Here is a 25,575-nt window from a genome sequence, read left to right on the forward strand (position 1 = left end):
CTGCCCAACCTAGCGATCGCGATGTCGCCGGGTGCTTAGCTGTGGAAGTCGGCACCAGGACGCCTGACACTGCTATTCGACTTCACCAGGAAATTCATCGAGCATTGTCGCCTTCTCGCGATGATGTCTTCACCGCGTTCACTCTCTCAAACTTACTGCCGGTGCAAAGCCTGTTGGTGTTCAATCCTGGGGTTATTACCATCAAGTCACTTTCTGCGCTTGCGACTTCTTACTTCGGCATCAAGCACCAGGATAGAGCTATCACGCAGTACGGATTCAAGAGGTACAGTGACGCACTTAGAGCCGTGCATTCGGCTCTTGAGGCTTCGGTGTCTCCGCCTTCCTTTGATCTGATTGAGGCGGTCATGCTTATGGGACTCATCGAGGTACATCAAACGTTCTGCAGTGCACACATTTTCTAACCGCTACTAGTTCCTCATCTCGGATCGTGTCGATGGTTGGATAAACCATGCACGTGGGCTAGAAAGGCTCTTCGAGTTGCGCGGACCTGAAGCTATGGCATCACCTCAGTGTCTTGGGATCTTGGATAGGATTCGCCCGTCTCTTATCTTTGCAGCTATTGTCTTGCACAAGCCAACGATAATGTCGGAGAATAAATGGAAATATATCCCCTGGAGCTTACACCCTGAGCACATCGACTCGCTCAAGCTCTTGTTCGACATTATTGCCGACTACCCTCAGCTCTTCATTCTGCGTGATGAGCTTTTGTCAGTTGCGGATGAAGACACAAGGACTGCTGAGACGCAATGTCTCTCTTTGCAATGTCATGAGGTCATCGCCAAACTGAAGAACTGGAGGGAGACTTTTGCGTCTGATCCGTTTCACACCTCTTACGAGACACCCGCATGTCAACCGATACCGCTCATAAAAGACGAGTATGGCGCGTTGCATCCAGCCTGGTCTACTGCCTTCAGATACCGATCACTCTATCACGCGAACGCTATCACAGTCTATAACGCCGCTACCATCATGGCCCTCCGGTTCGCCGACAGCATCGATGCTGAGATGATGTCATCTTCAGCGTACCATACCCGACAGGAGCAGATATCGACAGCGGCGCTCACTATATGTCGTAGCGTCGAGTACCATCAGCTAGAGGACTGGGGCGAACAGGGCTCTTTTGAACTACTCTTTCCTCTGCGCATGGCATACGATGGGATCCGCGAGAAGGAGCCAACAATAGCATCATGGATCACATCTGTCATGCAAGACATGTCGGCTGGTGGACGAGGGCCCTGGAGATCAGCTAAAAGCATCCTAGATGTTCGCAAGTGAGGTCGTAGTCAATTAAAAAGGTAGAACAACCGTTTTGTCGCATAAACATGGGCATTCGTGACAAGTCAACGAAGTCTCTTTATCACTACATCCCCTCATTCAGCGACTCAATGATGATATACTCCATCTTCTCGACCATCTCCTGTTCTTTCTCCAACTTCTTACCCTCCTTAACATGAGCTTTGGCCCCTTTCCGGTCCCGCTTCCTAGATCTCCGCTCTTCCTTTCGCGCCTTCTTCTCTTCTTTCTTTGCTCGTTTGCGCTCCGCTTTATCCGCTCTTCTCTTTTGTTTGCCGTTGACCTCATCATGAGATACCAGGGCGGACTCTTTGTTGGAGCTGATGCTGGACTCTGAACTAGAGCTTGAGTCTGAGCTGTAGCCCTTTTCTTCTTTCTTCTTGAGCCGCCGTTCGATCTGCTTCGCAGCCATTCTATCGAGAGCACTTCGCTGCTCTATCGGCGGCGGAACGTTGAATGAAAGCGGTGCGATATACGGCATGAGTGATTGCAAACGGCGGTATCCAGCTGTTCGAGGCCGGGAGCTGCTTCCTAGCACTCTTTGCCAAGTCAGAAACAGGGAAACCCTATGGCGGGGCTAAACTTACGCCGACGATGGCATGTGCACATTGCAGCCAATCTTCTCTTCCAACTGTCTGTTCTTGCAAATCGAAGCTTTCAGACCACGAGGCGCGAAGTATTCTCGGTTCACAGCCTCCAAGAAGCGCCGCGTTCGCATAGTGGTCGTAGCAGCCGTTCCAACTCCGGCGGCCACGTTCATGCTGGCGCCGGCAATCATGGTCCAATGATGTGGTCTAGCACTTGTATGAGAAACCGGTAAGAGCCAAAAAGAGAGGTTAACTCACACGATGCCAACCACATGACCCGCTACATCGAGTGCCTGAAGCGGGACCGGAGGAGCTTGAGCGACACTGAGATCATCAATGAATGCTACGAAGTCTTTCTCGTGGATGCTGAAGCGGCGTAGATCTGGGCTATACGCTCGTATGAATGGGAACGGTGTTCCAAGTAGACCATTTGCATCGAGTCTTGGTATCACGACGGGTTTCTAGACAGGTCAGCAAGGTTTACTGGCAATGTTTGAAGAGTGGCTCACTTGAAGAGATTGTCGTGGCTGGATTGGACTTGTTATGTAAGGTGTCCAATCTATGGCGTGATGTAACAACTCATTATCCCGTGGAGACAAGCTAGTCGGTGGTAACGGTGCAGCGTTGTATGAACTAAGTGCTCGATGTGGCCGCTCGGAAGAGTGGCTCTCGTATGAAGGAGGTTCTAATGGCATCATGATAGTATGGTATCGAGATTGTATTGCTTTGTGATGAGTGATCTGACACTGGATATAAGTATCTTGAGCCTTACGCTCAACATAATAACGGAGCTGCTTTGATAAACCGTGCACGTTGTTCCAAGCCCCCAGCCATGTCTAAAAAGGCGTATTCCTCGGAACTCAGCCTTGCCAGTTACTAGAGACCAAACAATATCAAGCACAGTCAAGCTGACGGCCTCGTAGATCGCTGTCCCAATGTAGTTGATTTCTCGAGCTTACTAACCGCATATTGTTTAGCGCGGCTAGCGTCGTTTCCTCGGATTACCCTTTCGGGTTCATTTCTCGAGATTGGGCCGATCAACAGTAGAAAGCGTGAGACAAATAGTAAATAGCATCCTATCGCAAGAGAAAGCAGACGTTTGGTAAGTAACTGCTAGTCGTGCATTAAATGATCGACAGCGGCCTGCACGTTGGCCTTGCTAAGCCACGACCCGTTGCATGAGGTAATTGGGTAAAAGCGGTTCACCTTTGGCTGTGGTCTTGTGCCGTTACTGCAGAACCCCATAAGACCATTCCGTACCTCAATAGCTTCCCCGTGTTTGAGGCCTGGTGTTACCATCGGGCTGGATCGGTAAAATCCTCGGGCACCTTCAGTCCTCTTTGCTTGCTTCTGCACCACGCCTCTTTCTTGCCCTGTGGCCTCCACCTGATCATCTCATCTTCAGGATACTCTCCAAGGCACGCAGCTACATCCCAGCGATGTATCTCATTGCCGTCGTGATAGATTAGAACACGATCTACGTACTCAAGCAGAGTGATGCCCCGGATATACTCCCAATTCCCTTCCAGCTGTTGTTGTATAGTCCAATTCAGACACACCAAGAAGTACCGGGAAGTAACCGACATTGCAGCGTCGGCCTGAGCGGACATATGAATCAGACCGAGCTGCGCAAGATCGGGAGATGGTGTCTCGACGTTGATGCTGATCGTTCTGATGGATATTTGCCGGTGTTCACTGTCGCTCTTCCTTTCGCCCAGAGGCCCAACATGGGTGAATCGGTTGATCATGCCATAGAAGCCCCATACCACTAGAACAGTGAGGTGAGTGGTTAGTATGTAGTACTAATACTAATAGAGGAAAGGCTTTCCTTACACTGCTTAGGTAGTAGCCCAAAGAAATCTTCAGGTCCTGGATTTGCCGGCGCCCCTAACATGTCTTCAATTTCAGACTTCAGTCGTTCGCTATCGTTTGTCACACAGAGGCGAAGTGTGACATTCAGCTGCTCAATTCTGGTCGACAAAACTGGAACATTGATCCACGTCGCTGCCAATATCCCATTGTCGGTCATTACAAGATCGAGGTCTTACACAATGCTTCGCATTCGTTGTAGCATCTCCGTTGTCTCCGTTCTCAGCTGTTGATTGACTAGCAGTAATCTCGTCGAATTCGAGACGATTGCCTGGGGCTGATACGATGGACCCGGTCGTACGAACGGCGTCGGAAACTCATAAGTCGTGTATCCTTCAAGAATCTCTTCGGTTGTCTGATTAAGCACTCGTGGCTGCCGGGCTGGCGAAAGTATGACGTATTCGCATATCTGATCACGCAGTTCACGCGGAAGGCCCATGAACGATGGCATTATGCTTTCGCGTCGGCTTTGAGGACCACAGCTGGATATTGGATAGCGAAGGTTGAGAGTTTGTGGTGGGCTCGTCATACCCAAGCGCACGGCTCTTGCCTAAAGGTCGATGACGCGGGGCGGCTGCCCTGGAATGAAAAGTGGGGCAGTGCATCACCACCTGGGCATCCCTTTTCCGATCGCCTGTCAGGAGGGAGCATCACCTTCAACAAAGAACAGTACACGCTTCTCAATCAAATTGAACTCTGTTCTTGCTTTGCGCTAACCATGCACCAGTCTCACCGACGCAGCTCTCTATTGACCCGGAGGAGGCGAAGACCCGCCCAATCCGTGACTTTTACAGTGTGATAGCAATACGCCGCCAACATCAGAAGCGCTACAAAGGAAAAGTCTTGTCAAAACTTCTTCTCATCCGACCCCTTCTGCTTCATCGCGTCCGCAATCTTTCCAGCAATGGCATATACACTGGCGCTAAGATGGCCCGAGATCTGAGTCGGGAACACACTCGCATCCACAACCCGGACGTTTTGCGTCCCGTAAACCTTGCCCTCCGTATCTACCACACCGCCCAGCTCCCTACTCATCATTGCGCAAGTACTCACGGGATGCGAGTTGCCGTTCATGGCGCCTGTGATCCAGTCGTCCCAGACTTGATCCCTCCAATGAGCACCTTGCGGTACCGCTTCGTAACCGGGAGAGACCTCGCCTGTAGCGTCCTCCGCGAGCGGCGAAGTGGCGAAATACTCGCGGATACGGATTGCAGCAGCTGCTTGGACATACATGTCGATGGGCATCTGGAAGAAGTTTGGGTCGATACGTGGTGGTATGGTTGCATCGGCGGATTCGATGTGTATTGAGCCTCGAGAAAGCGGTATTAGATCCCAGAGCTGCGCAATGATCTGTTTTCCTGTTGGGGCCCAGAGGATCTCTATTAAAGGAACATCGCTCTCAGCAGTGAAGACTAGGTCTACTTGATGTTGCAGAAGCCGTTCTTGCGTCTCGACGGAGATGGTATCGGGCGCGTAGTCTGCGACAATCGCTGCAGCATAAGCGCTCACATTGGCTTGGAGCTCTTCCACAAGAGCGGGAAGTTCTTCACCAAAGAGATCAGAAGCTGTCAAGAATGTAACGAAGGTAGGATAGCCCGTCCAATTCGTGGACGAGTTGAAGACCATCCCATGCTGCGGTTGATCTGGCAGGTTGGAGCCGACCGAGTGGAGTGGGTTGACAGTCTTGATACCGAGAGGTTCAAGTATGGCGGGATTACCTACACCTGAGTGCTCAAGGAATGCCGGTGATCGAATGGCGCCGGCTGCGACAATGACCTCCTTGTTGGCACCGATAGTTTTCGTTACATTTCCCGCATCGATCACCTCAACTCCCGAGGCCACCACTTCTGACGTCTCGGATGATTCGTCGTTCCAGGTGATGCGTGCAGCAGTAGTATTGAAGAAGACCTGGAGGTTCGGGCGTGACGCAACAGGGAAGTAGAAGGACCTTGCTCCATCTGCCCTCGTAGGCCCACTCACATTCTGTGTCATAGGCCACACGTCGAAACCGCGCATACTACCGTTGTTCGGTTCCTTATTGTAAGGAATACCCATCGCCTGGGAGGTCTCCGCGAACAATTTGGCGAAGCCTTGACGGACCAAGTATGGGGTGAAGCCAACAGCAAGCTCTCCCTCCGTTCCATGTACCCCGTCCCTGAAGGTCGCGCCCTCCTTCGAAAGCTCCTCGCTCGGCTCTGTAAACCCTTCTTGCATTAGGTAGTATTCGAGCAGGCTCTTCCAGTTCCAACCCTCGTTCCCAAGCCCTTCCCACCCATCAATTTGCTCTTTCTCCGCGCGGATGTACGTCATTCCATTGACCGTAGTACTGCCTCCCAAAGCCTTGCCTGCCCAGTAGTTCACGCTCCGGTTCCCAGCATACTTCTGAGGTGCCGTCATGTACTTCCAGTCAATCGATGTGCCGATGAAGAGGCCGTACTCCAAGATAGACCTCGGTACATATGAGACATTGGGGTTATCGTAGCCAGAATCTCCGGCTTCGATGATGGCAACAGTGACTTCGGGATCGGCAGACAGTCGGTTCGCGACTAGAAGACCTGCGGGGCCTCCTCCAACTATAACATAGTCATATGTCTCTGGTGCGCATGTAACACGGACGACCTGGGTCAGGACGGTGAGAAGAAGAGACCACGACATGATGGGTCATGGGGATCAAGGTGCGGGATTCCTCTTGGACGCGCCGAGCCTGGCATCTCGGTCTATATACCGGACGTGTGTGTGGAGACCCCAACAAAGTAGGCCTCCCAAAATCCCCGCAACGACCGTCCACCTAGTGGACTTGCTGGGGTTGAATTATGTCATTGGCTCGTTACGTCACTGCCAAGCATGGACCTGCGTGCCTAAGCATGTACCTTCCCGTCATAGAACTTCGATTTCAAGCGTGGTTTTGACAACGATCACGATGGGTTAGGTATATACTACAACATGTTGGAGCTTCCCGTCAACGCGCATGGATACGTGACGCTGTCCCAACCATACATCGACTAAATAGCGCTCTTCCAATGCGACTACAATGCGACATTCCATGGTACCTATGGATCCTACGATATGAGCTTTCTAAGTATCGTCTTGGACAGTCGGCCTAGATGCAGATCTCTTACCTCACTCCGCATGTTCGAGACAAAACTCCCTCAAAGGCTCGACAAAGATGATTTATAAATCAGGAATATGAAGTCCGTTGGTGAGTGATCCATCACGCTTCTTGCGCATCGTGAATTTCATCTTTTCAGGATCGCCAGCCATGTCGAGCGTGAAAGGTTGCTCGATCTCAAGAAGCTTACGACACCAGCCAGAGTAGACAGTAAGGCTATACTGGGAAGGGATTGCAGTTCGAAGTTTCAGTAGGCTAGACAGACGCGGTATCGAAAGACACTCCACAGTCTGGATCAGATCCCACGTGGCCTGGAAGCATACTAAGCTCTTGGCAATCTCGTTGGCTTTGCAACGGTCGGTAAGGAACAGACGGGTCGTCGGGCTGCCGTCTTTCTGAACCAGTCTTACGAGCGTGCAATCTCGATGATTGATCGTTGATGCGGGTTGATGCTGGCCCAAAACGGATGAGATATTCCACAATGGGTCATGCCATAGAGTAGCGATTGTCTTTCCACTCTAGTCGGGTTTTGCGGAGGTCCAGAATCCAACGCAACATTGTTGTGTTTGCCCATTTCGCAAGTCAAACAACGTGGCTTCATGCAGAAGTCCAGGTTTGGGCAGACATAGATAACGCGATAGGGAAGTCAGAGACCATGAGAAGGACCCTTGATAAAGTGCTATGAGTGCAGCCAGGCAGCTGAAATCCAGAGTATTGTTTCCTAGGTTCTTTGCTCCAACGCGGAGTCCACCTGGACTAAGGATAGCTTCCGAGAAACTGCGAGATTTGCTTTCGCGATGCGACTGATTCCAACCTTTATGAGTCCTAGGAGATGATTAAAAATTGATCGCTCAGATGCGTAGGGGTGGTGTTGGAGTGATGGTTCATTGCCAAGACACATGTGAACATGCCAGGGAGATGACGGCATCAGCCCTGCGGCTCAGCTTTCCCCTTTTGCGACGCGTCCGGAACACCACTCGGGCACAGCTGCCATTCGAGCAAAGACATCACGAGCGACTCGGTGACAGCGAATCATTCGGCGATAGAGTCAGCGCAAACTAATCACCCGACGGTCGTGCACCTGCGTTTGGTGTCGCGGCTGTGGAGTTACCGAGGCACATGGCTTCCCCACACGAATGACATGCGCTTCAGCCGGCGCGACGGCCGTAACGTCGCGCGTCCGAGTGTCAGATATCTGCTCGGCTCAAGGCTCCTGTGCAGTTCCCTCTCATACAACAAACTCTAAATCTTTTCTTCGGGCCATCTACAATCAGGATGCCTTTCAACACGGAGCTGACGAGGGCGCTCGGCATTAGAGGTAACTTCACCAGCACAGCAAACGATACGGTAGCTGACAGATGTAGTGCCCGTCGTTCAAGGTGGTATGCAATGGGTCGGATACGCCGAACTCGCTTCCGCTGTTAGCAACGCAGGAGGTCTGGGAATAGTATGTCGGGCGCCCATCACGCATCAAACATATTCTCACGATGGCATAGTTGACCGCCCTTACCCAACCCACCCCCGAAGACCTTCGCAAAGAAATTCGCCGATGCCGAACGATGACCAACAAGCCTTTCGGCGTCAACCTGACGCTCCTCCCCGCCATGGTCCCCCCGGACTATGCCGCATACGCCCGCGTCATCATCGAGGAGAAAGTCAACATTGTCGAGACAGCGGGAAACAGCCCAGGGCCGGTGATTAAGCAGCTGAAGGAGGTTGGCACCATCATCCTGCACAAGTGCACTACTATCAGGCACGCACAGTCTGCGGTGAAGCTTGGCGTTGACTTCCTGTCCATTGATGGCTTCGAGTGCGCCGGACACGTTGGCGAGACGGACATTACCAACTTCATTCTGCTCAGCAGAGCTAGGCAATCATTAGGTGGTGTGCCTTTTATCGCCTCTGGAGGTTTCGCCGACGGCCAAGGTCTGGCCGCTGCGCTTTCTCTCGGAGCCTGTGGTATCAACATGGGAACGCGCTTCATGTGCACCATCGAAGCGCCCATCCACCACAACATCAAGCAAGCCATTGTCGACGCGCAAGAGACAGACACCGCACTCGTGCTCCGCCGATGGAAGAACACATCGCGACTCTTCGCCAACAAGGTTGCGCTGCAGGCTGTTGAGGTCGAGAAGACAAGCCCAACTGGCAAGTTCGAGGAAGTCGCTGAGTTCGTCAGCGGAAAGCGAGGTCGGCAAGTCTTCTTGAACGGAGACCCAGACTTCGGTGTAAGTTTACATGTCCCTTTTCGAGTGCGGTTGACTGACAAACCTAGGTATGGACTGCTGGCCAAGTAATTGGCCTCATCCACGACATCCCCACCAATCAAGAGCTCCTTGACCGCATCGAGCGCGAAGCCGTCGAGACCATGAAGCAGTCGCAATCGCTGTTCGTCGAGGAGGGCGAGAAGCCTGTCGCTGACGGCGCGTCCATAAACAAGAAGTCGAATAACCCTCAGGCTGAGGTCTGGGGTATTGGCAAGAGCAAGCTATAGATATGGATAATTCGTGTAGCATTACTCGGTTGGCACAGGGAGCGTTCTGCATGGAATAGCATTTTGATACCATGAGATCTGTTCAATTGATTGTGAGATCGTGAAGAAATGGGAACGCTTCTCAATCGAGAGGGTTGCTTCGTCAAAGGCATAAGCAAACGCGCATCTCTCGCGTTCAAGCGGACGACCACTTCGCCACTGCAGATACCCACGTCTCCATCTTGAGTCACTATGACGTCGAACCTGCACCATCGACTCCAGCTTACGCCATCCTACAAAACTACTTCACGGCCGTGTGTCAAAGCATTGATCAGAGACAGATTGCTCACCACACGAAAAGCTAAATAACGATACCTCTCACACTTAGTTCCACCGAAGCATACACGCCATGTCTTCCCTGACAGGCCAAAAATCTTCAAACACCCAACCCAAGAACCCCGTCAACCCCGGCGAAGACACAGCCGGCACATTCAAGGGCGACCCGAGCGTTCCATTCAAGACCGGCCAGTCGACTGACCCTGTTGGTTTGAGCGCGTCCGTGGACAAGGTAAGCTCCTCGCCTGACATACCACCTGATACCTACCATGCATCATAATAGAAAGGTTGTATCACCCAGGAAGATACTTACAGTTATAGGCTGCACCCAGCCAACAAAACGCCTCAGACACTTCGGAGCAGCGCCGCGGAGAAGATATAACACAAAACACCAAGCAAGAGTACGAGGGAAGTAGCAGTGTCGGTACCAAAACCGGAAGCGAGAGTTTGATCGACAGTGTAGAGAGGAGCATGCATGAGGGTGGTGAGTCGGATCGGAGTGGAGTGGATATTGGACAAATTACTGGCGGACGATAGTTTGAAGAACTTGGTGGTATAGTAACAGCGTCACAAGTCGCTTAGATGAAATCATAATTTAACATTACGATCTTAGCGTTTCATGTGACTGTGTTGGAAATCACCTTCTATGCCCTCTACCTCAAGATGGAGGTATACCTTGCGAGCCCACATTAGCCTCAAAGATAGGCCTGAAGAGACTACATCTGTAATCAAGATCAGACTGCGGTAGCACAGTAACACCACCCCCCCTCACACCTCCAACATCGCCGAGAACACCTAAGTCCCAATCTCCTTCTACGACGGTGGCATTCTGATCCTGATACACTCCACCTGCCACAAAGTCATAGGCACCAACCAAGACATTACCCTCAGCACCCGTGCCAACGGCGTTCCATCCAGGTCCAGCATACGGGTTCTTCGCGAACTTGGCCCATGTACTTTGCATAAACTGTGCCAAGGCGTACTCTTGCGTCGTCGTATTAGCCAGCGGGTATGTGCGGAACACGAGAGGGATTTCAGAAGCGTGATATGCACCGAGCTGGGGATAGGCTTGTGTATTGGCGAAAGAAGCGTTGAAGTAGTAGCGCCAGGTTGGTATACCGATGGATGCTGTTGCATTGGCCCACAGTGCTTGTGGACACTGAAACGTGATCTCAGTGACAATCTGTGAGATGACGTCGTAGTCGTTGGTCAGACCGTTGTTACCGATGGGGTATGCAGCTTCGATTGCGGGAATGAGTGCTGGTGCGGCTCCAAAGGTCGCCTGCAGGTAGGCAGTAACGTTTGTTTGGCCGACTGAGAAGACGCGGCCTTCTTGGGAGTTTGTACCTCCTAGTACTGGTATATGCGCGATATCGCCGCTTAGGCGTTGTGCCGCTGGGTTCGATACCAATGTGGCGTTATCAGCAACTGGATTGAATACGAGCGAGTTTTGGTTGATGATGGTCTGCACAGTCGTTGCGTTCGCTGCTCTTACACATGTCAAGTTGCTCTCATGTGTCCCCGGGCACCCGAGGGTCGCTGTGAGGTTGTTCCAAGCGGGTATGCTTGATGTTGCAGGAGCTGCGCGATAGCTGTACTGTCCACTTTGTAGGATGGCGGCCCGAAATGGTGGTGAACTGTCCTTGGGGAAGCTGGTCAAGAGCGCATCGATAGAGAAAGCACCCGCGCTCTCACCGAAGATGGTGACTTTGGATGCATCGCCGCCGAAGGCGTGGATGTTGTGCTGTACCCACTCGAGGGCAAAACGTTGGTCAAGGAAGCCGAGATTGCGTTCTGCTAAAGGCAGCTCTGGTGAAGCAGGGAAGCCAAATACTGCGAGCTGTTAGGTGTGAAACATGTGATTTGGAGTGTCGATAGTCACCTACCGTTCGTTCTGTAGTTCGTCGTTACAACGACAACATCTTCGTATGCTGCAAAACTGCTCCCGTCATATTGCTCTTGACCAGCGTTACCGAACTGCAGTGAGCCGCCATAGATCCAGAACATCACAGCCCTGCCATTGCCGCCTGCGGGAGTCGATGGTGCATAGACATTGAGGTATAAGCAATCCTCCGACTCTTCAGGTGGTGGGTTATTGAAAACAGCCTGCGTGAACTGTGAACTTGACAACGGGTCTACTCCAATCAGCATATATCAAATAGCTTGCATGGGTTTGCGTACATCGAAATTGCTGGATACATGCTGGTTTGAACTCGGTGGCATTGACTGGCCCTTGGAAAGGATTTGCAGCTCGCGGGGGAGAGAATCTCTCGGGTGGTGATGCAAAGGGCACACCTAGAAACTGATGCACTGGTCCAAGTGCATGGGGAAGTGAGGTAGACTTTCCAACTATGACACCCGCGTCAATAGTTGCGGTTGGTACATCGTGTCCGGACGCATAGTCTGCCCAGGTTGTCGTCGCGCCGCTGGTTAAGAACAGGAGACCAACGGAGCCCAATGTAGAAGATAAGAACATGTCGGCGGCACTGTGGTTTTACTACCCGTGCACTGTCATCAAGCAGTATCTTGATCTCTTTATATAAGCCTTGTCTTTTCATTGACGCGAAACCGAGGTCAACACTTTCGTCGCAAGCCACCTCCAGCTTGGCGTGCATCGCGCTGTAAGGTTTCCATCCAAACAAAATCACTTCTTAGTGCGCGAAGCCGAGGCTTAGGAGCCGTCTCCGCAACTAAAAAGCATAAGAGCGTCATGGCCATCCCGTGTATGCGGTTGCTATTGAGTAAACAGTGCAGCTCGCGCTAATGACGCGTAAAGTTCGCTTGTTGTCGTTCGACAACCGCATATGGCGAGCTGCTGGGGAAGGGCAGAAGATCAAAATTTGATTTCAGTAGACAAGATCACACAAAGAAGCAAACGATGAGAGAAAGGAGACGCGAAGATCGTGATGAAGATGCGGGACGCGCAGGTCATTGCGGGGTGCGCCTCGCTTCCGGTCACCCCCGGCTCCCAGTCCCAGCCACCAAGCCTCGCGACTGCCTGCCCATTCATCATCGCTACCGGGAACGCCAATTGTTCATTCATACTAGGCCTCTACGCTGACAACGATCTCAATCGCCACCAGGAACTGCTCAGTTTTGATCCAATTCAGCAAGATTGTCATTACTACGAACTACCGCCGCTAAACGCCTGCGCCTACCCAAAATATCGTCCGCCGCGCTCTTTGCTCGACATCGTTCCTCACAACTTCTCGATAGGTTTCTTACTCGCACTGGCGTCACGAAGGTAGAAAAGCAAGTTGAGGGCTCTGTCGCCCTCTGGCGGCTCGTCGCTGTAGAATATCCTTATCCCAGCAATTACCTTACGGCCAAGTTGGTCTCGATGCTGCGCAAGTAACCAAGCTACACCTGAACCATGTGCTGTGCCCAGCAGAGCGATGGCATGGTCGCTGTTCATGTCTAGGTATAGTCCCGACCGCGTATAAGCCTGTGACTGGCGAGGTGGTGCGTCGAGGATACTATTAATGACGGCCAAAGTATCTTCATTCGAGATGTTTTCTCTCATGATGAAGTTGAGATCGTGTACTTCTTTTTTCTGGGTGTGAACAGAATGAGCCCATTGGTGGAAGGCTATATCGGACCAGTGCTTCAACGAGGGTAACAGAGCGGTCGACAGCGATTTCAACGCCTCGGCCTTGTATGTCGGGCTGTAGCTGTAGTTCACCACGAGAATTCCAGCTTCAACGTTGATATCGGACATGAATCTCACTTCGCTTACGCTTGCAAGTGTTTCGCCAGTGATAACGTCTTTCGTGTAATCGTCTGTAACATTGATGAAGTGAGAGTTAGAAACTTGAATACCGAGACTGTCCAACTTTTTTGACAGGCCAGACACAGATCGAGGCCTTTTTGTTCTCTTGTATCCCATTGCTCCTACTTCCTCGGGCGTGAAGGTTGGGCTTTGCGTGGCAGCAGATCCGCCATGCATCATTTTGAGTATCTTCTTGCCTTTCTCCATGGCAGTCTTGTAGTCCAGATTACTGATATATGAGTTTGTCATCGTGGGCATGGCTTAGTGTGAGATGTTATTGGGAAAGAGAGGAAGCGAGTGTTCTTCATATATGAGGCTGGTGAAACAATGTCTTCTACCTTCCACGAATCTCCAGTGGATCAAGCACGGGCTAGTTTCATGAGTGTTCTACTGTCTGCCATCTCATTGTCCGCGTGGCCTGACATATTGCTAGAGCAACGCTCATTCTGCCCTCATAGCGACTTCCCTCAATCACCTTTCTCGCTGCCTGGCTTCGGAGCAACCACGTCGCGAAGGTGGAACACCAAGCTTGGAACAATCGTCTTGCTTTTATGCCAGATCTCGCGACAATCCACCGTTACCTTGTGAACTGTCTTATGCCTCAACTGCTTTTTATGCTGTATGAGCAACCAAGCGACTCCGGCTCCATTCGGTGTCCCCAGAAAAGCGGATACCTGATCCCGGTCCTCAACGTCGAATGAGTATGAGCCTGAAGCATTGGGATGGGCTTGTTGTTTGATATGCTGGATGACTGCTTTTGTCCTTTCGTTTGTGATGCTCATCCGCATCACATAACGTAGGTCGGATGAGTCCGTGTTACGGCAGGCCCATTGCAGGTATGCGACATCTGACCAGTACTTCAGGCCAGGGACGTCATCGCCAACGTTATTTTTTTCCATAGACTTGCGGCCGGCTTGTTTTAGTAGAGCATTCTCGGCATCCGCTTTCGCTTTTCTCCAATCATGCACAGGACTGTACGTGTTCATAGCTGCAATCATACCACCGGAAGTGTTGATGACTGAGTCGAAGCGTATCTGCATCTCAAGTCCTTCTTGTAGCGATTCTTCTATTGGTGCAACGCCGTGGTGTTCATGTGAAACAGGGATATTGCTTGAAGTGTTGATTCCAAGGTCCTCCAACAGTCGCGCCAGAATTTTGGAATCGTCCCCGGAGGACCGCTCAACCCAATTGTTCTCCAAGAGATCTTCGTATTTGAGGTGTTCGCTTTCAGTTGGCGTATCTGTGTTTTTGAGTAAATTACCGAGCTCACCAAGGCTAGCTTCCAGCATCTGAAACAGCAATAGACCTTTCTTGTAAGCCGCCTCATAATGCGTTGCCGGGCTGACTGAGGTTGTCATCGGAGAGGATGCTAGTTATTAAAGTGTCACAGGCGGGTCGCGGTAGTACTAAGTATGTTGCTATCCAGATGCATTTATGAATTCCTTGAGTGTGAGACGTTGAGCGTCACGCGCATCGTCAACAAACGGTATGACGCGAAGCAGCTGACATGTAGCCTAAACTGTTCCACCCTTTGTCTAATTCGCTCAATGTAAAGTGAATGCAGATACAATCTTCTCACCTGACCCCCACTCTACACAATCCAAAACAGCAAAGTCGGCCATCTAAACAAATCATCCTTCTTCGCCGCATGAAACAAAGTCACCTTCTCGATATTCTTCTCTCCAAACGCCTTCTTATGTTGAATAAGCATCCAAGCGACACCGCAACCATTGGGCGTTCCTAAAATTGCCTTCCCTTCTTCAGAGTCCATCCCAAACGTGATACCAGGCCACATCTCATAGGTGAACGTAGCATGCTTGCTAATAATCTTATTGAGAACCAGTGAAGTCGCGGCGTTCTGAATCTGAACGCGGAAGACGTAGTTGAGCGGAATCGGCCGTATAGGTGGTTCGGGGAAAGACGAAAGGTATTGTAGAAACGCTACGTCTGACCAGTGTCGCAGTGACGGTAGTTCTATAGCTTCTTCTTCCCATTCGTCATCGAACTTCGCTGCATGAGCGGGACTAAGATTACTGTCTGCGATCAAGACACCAGAGTGTGGGTTGCTGACTTGAGAAAAGTAGCCATGTGTTGTCTGATTGCTTGTTAGAACGTGCTTACTTCAAAGCTACCGCGAAACGTACTGTATCGTCTTCTGTCGCTTCTGCTCCGTCGCGGTCATGTACATGGTGTGTTCTGTTGTTCTCTCCGCCATCATACACCATTTTGTCGCTGACGCCCAGATCGCAGAGCGCGTCGGCAATACAGTTGATTTCAAAGAATTTGTCTTGAGGCTTTAGAAGATGGCCATGTTGGGCTAGTTCTTGTACCTCCTCATATGCGCTTTGAACTTGTGTCTTATCCTTCGCGGCCAGGATCTGGAGCAGCCTAGTACCCTTCACGACGGCGGCCTCGTAGTCTTGATCTATCGTCAATTTTGTCATGGTAGGGACCTATTCGTGGATGAAGGAAGGGAATGTTCCAAGAGAAAGGTGAGAGAAGAGAACAGGGTTATGGAATCACTCCCGCATTTGGGAGTGGAATAACAGTGTTTGCTCGACCGAGCTTTACTTCACTCACTGTGTCACACGAACGCAGATCATTCGCTACTCCACAGCTCCTGACCGCACTGTTAACTTGTTGCGCGTACCTACAGTATGCCTCCGTCCCATGTCTGGCTATCCCGTGTCACTTGTCCTCACCCGCTTTACCCTGCTCGCCATCTTCCTTCGCACCTTTCACACCGTCAGGCCCAGCACTCCATCCGAGCATAAAACAAGGACACGGAAGACTAACCAAACATACTGCCCCCACCGCCACCCATCCTCCCTCCCCTCTGCGCCTCCCTAACCAACCACTCCCTCAGAAAGTCCTTATTCCGCATCTCTTCGGGCCGCGTCAACCTCGTATCGAACTGCGCTTCTTGTCTTGAAAAAGCCAAAAGCGTCGGCATACTACTGATGCGGTATTTTATAGGCAGATCCTCAATCAATGTGCTGTCCATCAACACTTCCACAAAGCCCAGTCCGCCTTCCCGCTCCCCGATCTTTTCTTCTTCGATGAGTTGGCGGATGAGCGGCTTGATGGCTTGGCAAGTTTGACACCAGGTCGCGGTCCAGAAGGTTATTAGTGAGCGGTTGTCGGAGGCGTTGAGGAGCGTGAGTGTATGCAAGTCGTTGGGTTGGCGGATGGGGTCGAAGATGCGGTTCGTGTGTGAGCGCGACGAGGGGTTTAGGAGGGAGAAGGCGCGTTTGGAGGTACTTGGGAAGGCATTGAGGCGGATAGCGGAGAGGAGGGTCGGTCTTAGCATCTTGGCGGGTGCGGGAGTTGTGTTGGGAGTGGTAGGTTGGGTTGTGGAAGTTTGGGGTTCGTGGATCGCGACGCGTGAAGGTTTTGGGGCTACGTCATCGGTTGCCGGAGCTTAGGGTCGTCACTCGCGGTCGCGTCTACATGCCACCGCGCAACATAACAGGCTACACTGAACAACGACTTTTACATATCATTCAGGGCAGCGCATTACCGATACATTAGCGAACTCTCCTCAATACAAATACAACGATGACCCTTCTACGATAACCACGCCAGCGCAGTCCGTCTGCGTTACAAATACAAGAGCAAGGGGCACCTAATACCCGTCAAGGAAAGAGAGGCTGTCGCTTAGGCGCTGCCTTTTCCTGGAAAAGGACGAATGAACCGTATCTCTGACACGAGTGTCAACAGTCGCGTGCGAACTGTAAAAGCGACCGAGGCCATCGTCAATCTCTTCACGCGACTTACGCTTTACACCTGCCTGGGCTTCGAAGAACTCTAGATCCGCGTCGTCATAGCTTCTGTCCAGGCTCTTTCCTTGGTCCTCCTGTTCCTTGCCTTTAGAAGGGGGCCATACAATATTGTTAGACCGATCGTAAGGAGCGTCTTCAATCGATAACAGCGCCAGAGGTCGGTCATCCGCATCGTACCGTTGTTGTATATGGTCTAGCAATTCGCCCTCTCCTTCCGCTTCCGGTAAATCATCAACTCGATCCGGCACCTGGGGGACAGTACCTTCAAAGCGCCTGTTTGCGGGTACAGCTTCATAAGTCCTCTCCACTGTCAGCTTCCGGCAGAAGAACCAAGCTACCAATGCCTTCCAATCGAGTAATCCCGCTATTGCAGCCCTAGCGAAAAGCCATGCCTCAAAATAGACCTTCTCGTTGTATGGGCCCCTTTTGGTATCTGGTGTGAGACCCATTGCGAGTATCCAGGCGTTGACGAAAACGTGGTAGCCACATTGAAATCCGCCAGTCTGCTGCTTTGGTACAGGATATCTATGATTGAAGCCTGCAACTTGCGCGGTATTACGATGCGAGGACCAACCAAGACGTCCAGCTGCTCTCAAAACGGAACGGCCCAAGAACTCGTGGGCGTTCTCCAAGATGGTCGGATGACTGTCAAGGGTATACGTGTCGACCCTCAGATGATTTGTATTCGGTTGGTCGTCTCGCTCTTGGAGTACCATGAGCAATGTGTGACCTCCGCCTGTTGACGGGTGCTTCACTTTATGGCCTTTCGACTCCTGCCATGCGTTGACCCGTTCTAGGAGTGGTCCGCTCACATTCAGAGGCATAAACCAGCATCTCCTAGGTCTCGATGCCACAGGATGATCTGCTGGCAGTGGTTTAAGTAGCGCCTCTCTTAACGCGTCAGTTGGGGCCATCGAAAACCCCCCAGCAAATGGCTGACCGTCAGCGCTGTTCATCCTGTGAAGCTCTCGCTGCTTGTCATCGATTGCCTCGATCACGGCAGCGATAGCCATATTTATTTCCCACGGTTGACATTCTTGTCTATTGATCTCCTCTCGCATCCCGTTAGAGAAGCTTGGTGCCAACGGTTCGTAGTTCAGAATACAATCGTAAAGGTTTATAGCGTCTGCTTTCCAGGCACAGGGAAAGTGATCGATCTGCACATTCAATCCCGGCGGATGTAATTTGTTGAGGAATTCCCTGTAGTGAGGAAGTATATCCTTGGTGATATCCAAAGTCCGGTCCTTTAGTTTGCCGTGTATGTGTTCCAGGTGGTTCTCAAATTCCACGCCATGCATCAAGAAGTGTTGGTCCCACTGCTCTTTTAGTCCCTTGCTGTCCGTATCAAGAACAAGTTTTCCCCAGCGTTCGAGATCCTTCACGTACTGCTTCCTTGCCTCTTCCGTCCAGTCGTCCGATGGCCATACCTTGTCGTGTCGCTTCCCTGGGACAACATGTGTTCTGTTTGCTTGAGCTAGTTTGGGGAAATCTGGATCTCTTCCTTCCCAGTCGCGGCGCTCTGAATCTTCCAGACGATCCAATACCGATTCTAGTGCTTCATCGCGCGGCAAATTCTCGGTCCGGTCAAAATGACGATCCTCGGGCACGGCTGCTGCATTGTCGACGAACTCTTTACATCTGAGAAACGCATATATCAGTCTCCAGTCTGCTCGTCCAACACGAGCGATGTGGATCACATCAATAAGGTCTTGGAAGAATTGCGCTGTCCAACTTGGGAAGAAATTGATGTTGGGTTGAAGTCCCAAAGCCAGCGCCCACGCATTCAATATGGTATAGTATCCACACTCATTATCCGTAGGTTGTGGGGCTACGGGAATCCACTCAGCGTGCAATGCCTCCCGGGTGTATTGGCGTAAGTCACCTTCGTCCGGAAGATTGGGAAACCGGCCCCAGCGCGAGGCGATAAAGATGTTTCGAGCTGTGTCGAAAACATGAGCACGTCGTTCGAAGCTATAGTTGTGAGATTTAGAATCTAGGATGGAGATCGTAGGTGTAGGCTCCTTCTTAGAGCCGTCAAACTGAATAACCACCAAGATGATATGGTTGTCAATATTCACCGGTACTATCAACGGCCGTCCCGGTCGAATCGTAGGCTGCATCAACATAGGATTCTCGTGCCGACAGTATTGAACTGCAGTCTGGTCCAAACAACCGAACCCGCCCTCTAGGTCCTGAGCATTCGTTATGCCGAGCGTCACGGCTGCGATGGCCAAGGACACCTCTTCATCCTTGAGCCACAGTCCGAATGTGGTGGTTGCACGACTTCGAAGACTTTCTACTGCTGCTGCTACGGCCGGATCACTCAGAAGCGCGTTTCGCTGTTGGTTGAAGTATTCGCACGGGTCAAAGTTTTCTGGCAACGCTGACTTTTCTTTGGGGTTACCGGAAGTCTCTTTGGTCTTTTCCGATACAGATTTGGTACTTTCTCCGGGGTTTTGAGGACGAGCGGGGTCGCCCAGTGGTTTATCGCCATTGTTTGACGGTTTGGGATAATCGCCCTTGGAGCCACCTGAGGGTGCGGGAGCAATTGACAGGACCTTGCTGTACATTCCAGACGTGATCAACTCGGGTATACGCGTTGACCTATCCGGCTTGTCGTAGTTATCCCACGGGAAAGCTTCAGTATGCGCTACACCAGTGTTCACTGGAAAATGCGGATAGTTGATGTCACGGCAAGCCTGAGTCTCAATCGAGCGCTTTGTCTTTCTGTTGCCTCTGGTGATACGAGGGCCACGAGCAGGCCTTGTCGCTTTGAATCGACGCTGTATCGGAGGCGGCTGCTCGGACTGAGTATAACCCACACAACGCAAGAACGCCCAGATCAGCTTCCAGTCTGCATGTGCTTTGACCACTGCCTGAAGCAGAGGAAGTGCGCTGTCGTAAAAATCTGCGCCTATGCTGAATTCGGGATTGATAGGTAGACCGAGCAGTACAGCCCATGCACTCATGATTGCGATATACCCAGCTTCTATTACTTGTGCTTGTTGAGGACCCGGCATCCATTGTAGTACTGGCCCGACGAAACTTTTAACTTTGTCTGCAGTAGGATCAACTGCCAACATCCCCGCTTCAATCAGTAGGTTGTGGATTTGGATGCGCTCCTTCGCCGTCGCAATCCATGGTGCGGAGTCCATAACGCGTGATACATCAGGAGCTTCTTTGGATGCGTCCTCATGCTGCAAGACTACTAGTATGACATGTTCTCGCAGTTGGCAGACCATCATAACCACTGTGTCCAAGACGCCAGAATCATCTGCGTATCTGCTATTACCATTCAGATCTGCCAGTGTGAAGCCCCGCTGAGGCCGCTCAGGCGAGAGCAAATCGTTGATAGCTCGCACAACGGGCTCGATATATCCAAAGACAGCTTGACTCCACCTGGATGGCAATGCTTCGTCGATTTCACTTCCGACTTTTGGTTCAATCTTCCCCTGCTCTTCGAGCAATTTAATCTGCTCGTGAAGATGCTTACAAGGATCAAAGTCGACCGGAATCTCCTCGGTATCTGGAGTCGATTTATGTGGCGGTGGCGGTGGTGGTGGCGTTGTTTTTGTCAAAGACATATCCGACATTTTTTGCTCCTTGCGTTCATCCAGACGCTTTTTCAGCTTCTCTTCTGTATCAGCGAAGTTCCATTGGCCATCACGGACGATGGAAGTGAGGTTGGTCCGTTCGAGCTCGCTTAGTGAATCGGCAGCGAAGGCTAGATCATGGCGCATCCCATCCTCGAGTCCCAAAGTGACCAGCTCCATATCGATCTTCTTGCCTTCGGCGGCGGCATCTGCTGCCGTATGGCGAGCGATTAGTTTCTGGAAGGAGCGGTTACCAAGATCAAATCGACTTGACAAACGCGGGAGATTTGCCTCTTCATCATTCTCGCTGCCCTCGCTGGGCTTAACAAATCCGGTGCAGCGGAAAAAGGCAAGTAACACCCTCCAATTCAATGTGTCTTGAAGGTCCAGGTCGAAGATTTGTTGGGCTCGAATGAAGAACGATTCGTGACCATGAGCGCTGGATGTGAACGACGGGTTTGGTGCGAGACCCATCGCCAGCGCCCACGCGTTCAAGACGGCATATATAAAGCTTCCATCACCTGTCGTGACCTGAGCAGCCGGTAACCACATAGTGGCCTCGGGCAGGTTTTCTTCCATTTGATCTAACGAGTCAAAGACATGCCGCCACCATGTGGAGCTTCGCAAAGTCTCCCTGATGTGTTCATCGATAGCTTTCCGACTAGACAGTGTCGATCGCCACGTCATAGGATCTAGGACTTCGAGTGTGATATGTTTGTCGGTGTGGATTTGAGCAGCAAGCAGTAGATGGTTCCCGTCTTTCTCGATTGGTTGCAATAACGTCCTTCCGGGTCTGAAAGTCTGTCCTTCGTGCTGGTAACTAAATCCGGTAGCTTCTTTCTGTCGATAGTTTACCGAAGCAAGAACTCTGGGAATGAGCTCGCGATATCGACTTTGTTGATGAGACAACAGCTGAGCTCGCATATACGCATCAAGATCTTTGATCGGCTCTCCTTCATCTGTGAATGTGTCGATGAAGTCATCCTCCGACTCTCGTTCTACCTCTCCTGGGACGCTCGGGTTTCCCGATCCCGCTGACGGTAGTGGAGCTCCAATAGGCCCCCATCGCACCCTTGTGTTTCCCAACGCGACATCCCCATTTCCATCGCGACGATCGAGCTCTTCTTGAGGTACCGCCCTGTGTGACGAAGTCTCTTTCAAGCTTGCTGCGGTCCTGAAGAAAAATGCTGGTTGCGACAGTAGTTCAATGATCGCGTACCCTTCGAGCGGCCCTATGTAAAAAGGCATGGACGATGAGTCGTCGCTGTTGGTGTAGGTAGTTCCGTTTACTGTGATTGACGTATTAAGAGGGAGTTCAATGAAGTACCCAACTGGGCTGCCATCTTCTGATGAGTGCCGTCGGATGAAATCTACATGTGCAGTTACATCGTTCACAGTCCTAAATCCAATCAGCTTGGCGACAACGAGCCACGTATCTGCACTTACACTTCTAGACGTTGATCTTCATTTAGAACAAAAGTAGCATTGTCCTCCGCTCTTGAGAGCACTACTGCAATGTTTGCGTCGTCGCCAAACTGCTGCTGGAAATGAGTGATGCTATGGCCCTCTTCCTTATCAATACTTCTACTCTTGATATCGTTGAACAGGTTGCGCAAAGACGCGCTGGGCCTGTACTTGTCTCCCGCTCGCAGATCTTTGCCTTGCTTTTGGAATACTGGCGTCCGGAATTGCGGATCTAACAAAGGTGCTTGTTGCGGACTTATCTCTTCTCGCGCTTTCTCATAGAGGATTTGGGCATACTCGGCTGCGCATTTCTCTTTGTAGATGTTCTTTCCCTTTTCTTTCGGTATGAACCAGTTGACATCGGTCTTGGTTGTATCGTCATCAGGAGTATCCTCTGATCTGGTCTTCTTCGCCTTGGGTGGGTCGTCACCATGTCCTGTCTTCTTCCGTTTTGGAGACATCTTGATATAACCTCGATACCAATGGATGTGAAGTGTCAGACAAGAATAGAATTCATGGACATGAGATTGGAACTTTGACCCATACAGATGTCGCGTCGGATATATGCTGGGTATGTGTTCTTTGAAGAATGGCCCTTTGTCTACAGAGGACAAGAAGAACATGCCGGGTTTGCCAACATCACCCATGCTGTGTTAGTTATCTGAACAAAGGGAGATACCTAGCCGTCTTCCACCAGCAGGACAGTAATTAGAGAAAACCGTGCCAACATGAGAAGACGACAGGGTGCACACGGCCTATCTGGAGGAATAAAAGATATGAGACTAGTTTCATCAGTGCCGAATATGGAGGGAATCGATGATGATGAGATCATCATATTCGCCGATAGAGGCTACAAGAGTAATTTGTACACGTTATTTACAAACTTAAGTTGATCATCTCCATGTCCTCTAGGCTTGGTGCTGGCGTGCTGGCGTCGACTGGAGTGTCCAAAGTGTATCATACGAACATAGACTGAGCAAGGCGGGAGGTCATGCGACGGCTGTCGACAAAGAAAAGAGTTCAAGTTTCGGCTTCGCTTTCATGCTAGCGGTTGATTTCTTTCATGGCGTTCGTAATGGCGGGCGAAGCAGTGAAGAGGACCGACACGTGTCGGTGGTAGGGTCTCGATAGGGGTCTGCGAAACGTTTCCTCGCCACAATGCATTGTTTAGACCCTCCTAGAGATTGTCTCGACTCAACATAGTACTGAAGAGGCTATTGATGAGTACAACAGGTGCCTATCCAGCCGCCAACATGGACTTGGCCACCTTAGGGTCGTACACAACAAGCGCCGCCACTGGTCTCCGATAGCTCCGCTCGCTATAGGCCAGGTTGATGATGACGGGGCACCTCCCACTTGTATCCGCAGACTGACCACCGTCTTGTCTTATATAGTCGCATGATTTTGAGAATATCGATCCATCATGTTGAATACTGTAGCATTGTCGACATAACAATGACGGTCTGATGTGTGGCATCCGAGATCGACTTCCAGCTCAGGGCCAACACCAGATCGCATTGTGCGGATGATGTTGGCAGCGTCAACACAAGACGAGGTGTTGTTGTAATATGACGTCGGTTCTGCAGTGTAGTTGCAGTCGCTCGAGTAGGCCCAAGCGCTACTATATGTCTGCTCGTAAGGGTAGTCGTACTGAACATGCTCTGACTTGATCTGAACAGCTGATGGAGTCATTGGAGTAGTATAATGCATCGCTGGATATGAGGCTGGTGGTGGTGTGCCCATACTTGATACCACGGATCTTGGACTGGGCGAATCGTTGCAACTGAGTGCTGTCGGCCGTGCAGATGGGATAGTAGCATGCGGCACTGATGGGACGTGTTGAGATAACGAATCGGCTCTGGTATATGAAGGTATAGGCGAACTGGTCGAAGAGGCTGTGTTGGTGTTGACCCTTGACTCAAGCATGGCCTGCAGTCTGGTGGCGGCAGAGGTGTGCTTGTAGTGTCGATCGGACGTCGATTCAAGGGCAGCGACAATCTCCGCTTCAGAGACTCCTCTCCCATGAAGAAGCGACCTGAGTTTTCGGTTCTCTTCTAGTACTTTCCTGGCAGCATACTGGATTTCCGAAGAGGCCTCGATGCCTATCTGTTCATAGCTGCGCAGTTTGGCCTCGAGCTCATGCAGATACTCCTTCCGGCGGGCGCGTGATCGGCCTGAAACGAGTACCGTTAGCGAACATCCTCGGTAAATCGAATGCTCACACAGAGACGTCTGGATGGTTTGCAGGCTGCAAGCTATCGCCACTCTTCATGGTTGGACAGCTGACGATAGGTCGTCGTCGTCCAAGGAATCCACTCACGTTGGTTGTCCCTGATCCTAGCGAGATTCTGTGCCTTCTGTTATGAGCCGTTAGCGGAGTGCTTAGGAGGTGATGGATGCAGACGTACAGATATTCTGCTGTTGTCACTCATGGTGATGTTTGATACGAAGCAAAGCGGGCGAATAGTGATGGATACTGAACGGGTTGGGAAGATGGCTTTTCAGTTGGGTGATCATCCTGAGTAGTATCATTCCAAACTGATGGCATCCCGTAGTCTTAAAGAAGAAGGCAGTGGCAGAGGGACGAGCAAGCCACCTGTGCCCAAGCGCGCTGCAGGCCTCATCCTGGCCGCCCTGCGTAGGGAGCGTAAGGGTGTAAGTGGGAGTGTGCCTCGCCTCTGCTGCCGGGGTTACAAGCGTGGGAGTCTGAAGCGGACGGGCCCACAGACGTGATGGTAGACCGGGATAGAGCGGTAATGTTACGAAGACGCGGCCGATCCTGTCAGTTCTTTCGGCGACCGGTGCTAGTCCGAACACGACATAGCGTCGATTGCTAGCGCGTTTCCCTCAGCTCGGTGACTGCCCTTTTCAGCTTCAGCCTCGGAAATTGGGGGTGAACGAGTTTTGCAGCCGTCTCACAACACCACGTCGCATCATCTCCATCGCGAATTATCTCGCGTCATCTATCGCGCACTACCCACGACCCAGATTCCACCGCGTCGGAAACGTTCCGAGGACACGACAACCAGTCTGGTGGCACTCGACAAGGATCCCAATCAACAACCCCAGCATGGCTATTGGTCAACGAATAACGGCACCGTACGCCGGCCTTTTTGATCCCACGCGGTTTGTAACCTCGTGGATTCTCCCACCAGCCGCCCTCTTCGCCATTCGCGCGCTATTGGCCATTTACGCATTTACCACGCTCTTTTTCATCTTTGGCTGGAATGGTACCCACGGCAGGTCCGACGCTTCGCAGCAATCCTTCTCTTTCTTCAC

General features: G+C 51.4%; 10 protein-coding genes across 10 annotated transcripts; 3 read left to right on the plus strand and 7 right to left on the minus strand.

The window, feature by feature from the left end:
- Positions 1–603: 603 nt before the first annotated feature.
- Positions 604–1,296, plus strand: J4E88_005227 (uncharacterized protein; the record flags this gene model as incomplete). Its single annotated transcript, XM_049398867.1, has 1 exon — positions 604–1,296. The coding sequence occupies one exon, from the start codon at positions 604–606 to the stop codon at positions 1,294–1,296; it is 693 nt and encodes a 230-aa protein (XP_049255547.1).
- An 85-nt stretch (positions 1,297–1,381) lies between these two features.
- On the minus strand, positions 1,382–2,092 carry J4E88_005228 (uncharacterized protein; the record flags this gene model as incomplete). The annotated part of the gene is made up of 2 exons (XM_049398868.1): positions 1,382–1,853; positions 1,902–2,092. The coding sequence occupies 2 exons, from the start codon at positions 2,090–2,092 to the stop codon at positions 1,382–1,384; spliced, it is 663 nt and encodes a 220-aa protein (XP_049255548.1).
- A 2,524-nt stretch (positions 2,093–4,616) lies between these two features.
- Positions 4,617–6,425, minus strand: J4E88_005229 (uncharacterized protein; the record flags this gene model as incomplete). Its single annotated transcript, XM_049398869.1, has 1 exon — positions 4,617–6,425. The coding sequence occupies one exon, from the start codon at positions 6,423–6,425 to the stop codon at positions 4,617–4,619; it is 1,809 nt and encodes a 602-aa protein (XP_049255549.1).
- Positions 6,426–8,263: 1,838 nt separating this feature from the next.
- On the plus strand, positions 8,264–9,373 carry J4E88_005230 (uncharacterized protein; the record flags this gene model as incomplete). The annotated part of the gene is made up of 3 exons (XM_049398870.1): positions 8,264–8,326; positions 8,376–9,107; positions 9,155–9,373. The coding sequence occupies 3 exons, from the start codon at positions 8,264–8,266 to the stop codon at positions 9,371–9,373; spliced, it is 1,014 nt and encodes a 337-aa protein (XP_049255550.1).
- Positions 9,374–9,761: 388 nt separating this feature from the next.
- Positions 9,762–10,225, plus strand: J4E88_005231 (uncharacterized protein; the record flags this gene model as incomplete). The annotated part of the gene is made up of 2 exons (XM_049398871.1): positions 9,762–9,920; positions 10,010–10,225. 2 exons carry the CDS (start codon positions 9,762–9,764, stop codon positions 10,223–10,225), a joined length of 375 nt encoding a protein of 124 aa, XP_049255551.1.
- Positions 10,226–10,346: 121 nt separating this feature from the next.
- On the minus strand, positions 10,347–12,164 carry J4E88_005232 (uncharacterized protein; the record flags this gene model as incomplete). Its single annotated transcript, XM_049398872.1, has 3 exons — positions 10,347–11,521; positions 11,575–11,823; positions 11,870–12,164. The coding sequence occupies 3 exons, from the start codon at positions 12,162–12,164 to the stop codon at positions 10,347–10,349; spliced, it is 1,719 nt and encodes a 572-aa protein (XP_049255552.1).
- Positions 12,165–12,887: 723 nt separating this feature from the next.
- Positions 12,888–13,715, minus strand: J4E88_005233 (uncharacterized protein; the record flags this gene model as incomplete). The annotated part of the gene is made up of 1 exon (XM_049398873.1): positions 12,888–13,715. One exon carries the CDS (start codon positions 13,713–13,715, stop codon positions 12,888–12,890), a length of 828 nt encoding a protein of 275 aa, XP_049255553.1.
- Positions 13,716–13,924: 209 nt separating this feature from the next.
- J4E88_005234 (uncharacterized protein) lies at positions 13,925–14,815 on the minus strand (the record flags this gene model as incomplete). Its single annotated transcript, XM_049398874.1, has 1 exon — positions 13,925–14,815. One exon carries the CDS (start codon positions 14,813–14,815, stop codon positions 13,925–13,927), a length of 891 nt encoding a protein of 296 aa, XP_049255554.1.
- A 233-nt stretch (positions 14,816–15,048) lies between these two features.
- Positions 15,049–16,767, minus strand: J4E88_005235 (uncharacterized protein; the record flags this gene model as incomplete). Its single annotated transcript, XM_049398875.1, has 3 exons — positions 15,049–15,552; positions 15,602–15,882; positions 16,263–16,767. The coding sequence occupies 3 exons, from the start codon at positions 16,765–16,767 to the stop codon at positions 15,049–15,051; spliced, it is 1,290 nt and encodes a 429-aa protein (XP_049255555.1).
- A 315-nt stretch (positions 16,768–17,082) lies between these two features.
- J4E88_005236 (uncharacterized protein) lies at positions 17,083–22,943 on the minus strand (the record flags this gene model as incomplete). The annotated part of the gene is made up of 3 exons (XM_049398876.1): positions 17,083–22,168; positions 22,279–22,768; positions 22,940–22,943. 3 exons carry the CDS (start codon positions 22,941–22,943, stop codon positions 17,083–17,085), a joined length of 5,580 nt encoding a protein of 1,859 aa, XP_049255556.1.
- Positions 22,944–25,575: the final 2,632 nt, after the last annotated feature.

Source organism: Alternaria novae-zelandiae (assembly GCF_023758075.1).
Source record: "Alternaria novae-zelandiae strain BMP 2774 chromosome Unknown scaffold_9, whole genome shotgun sequence".
NCBI lineage: Eukaryota > Fungi > Ascomycota > Dothideomycetes > Pleosporales > Pleosporaceae > Alternaria > Alternaria novae-zelandiae.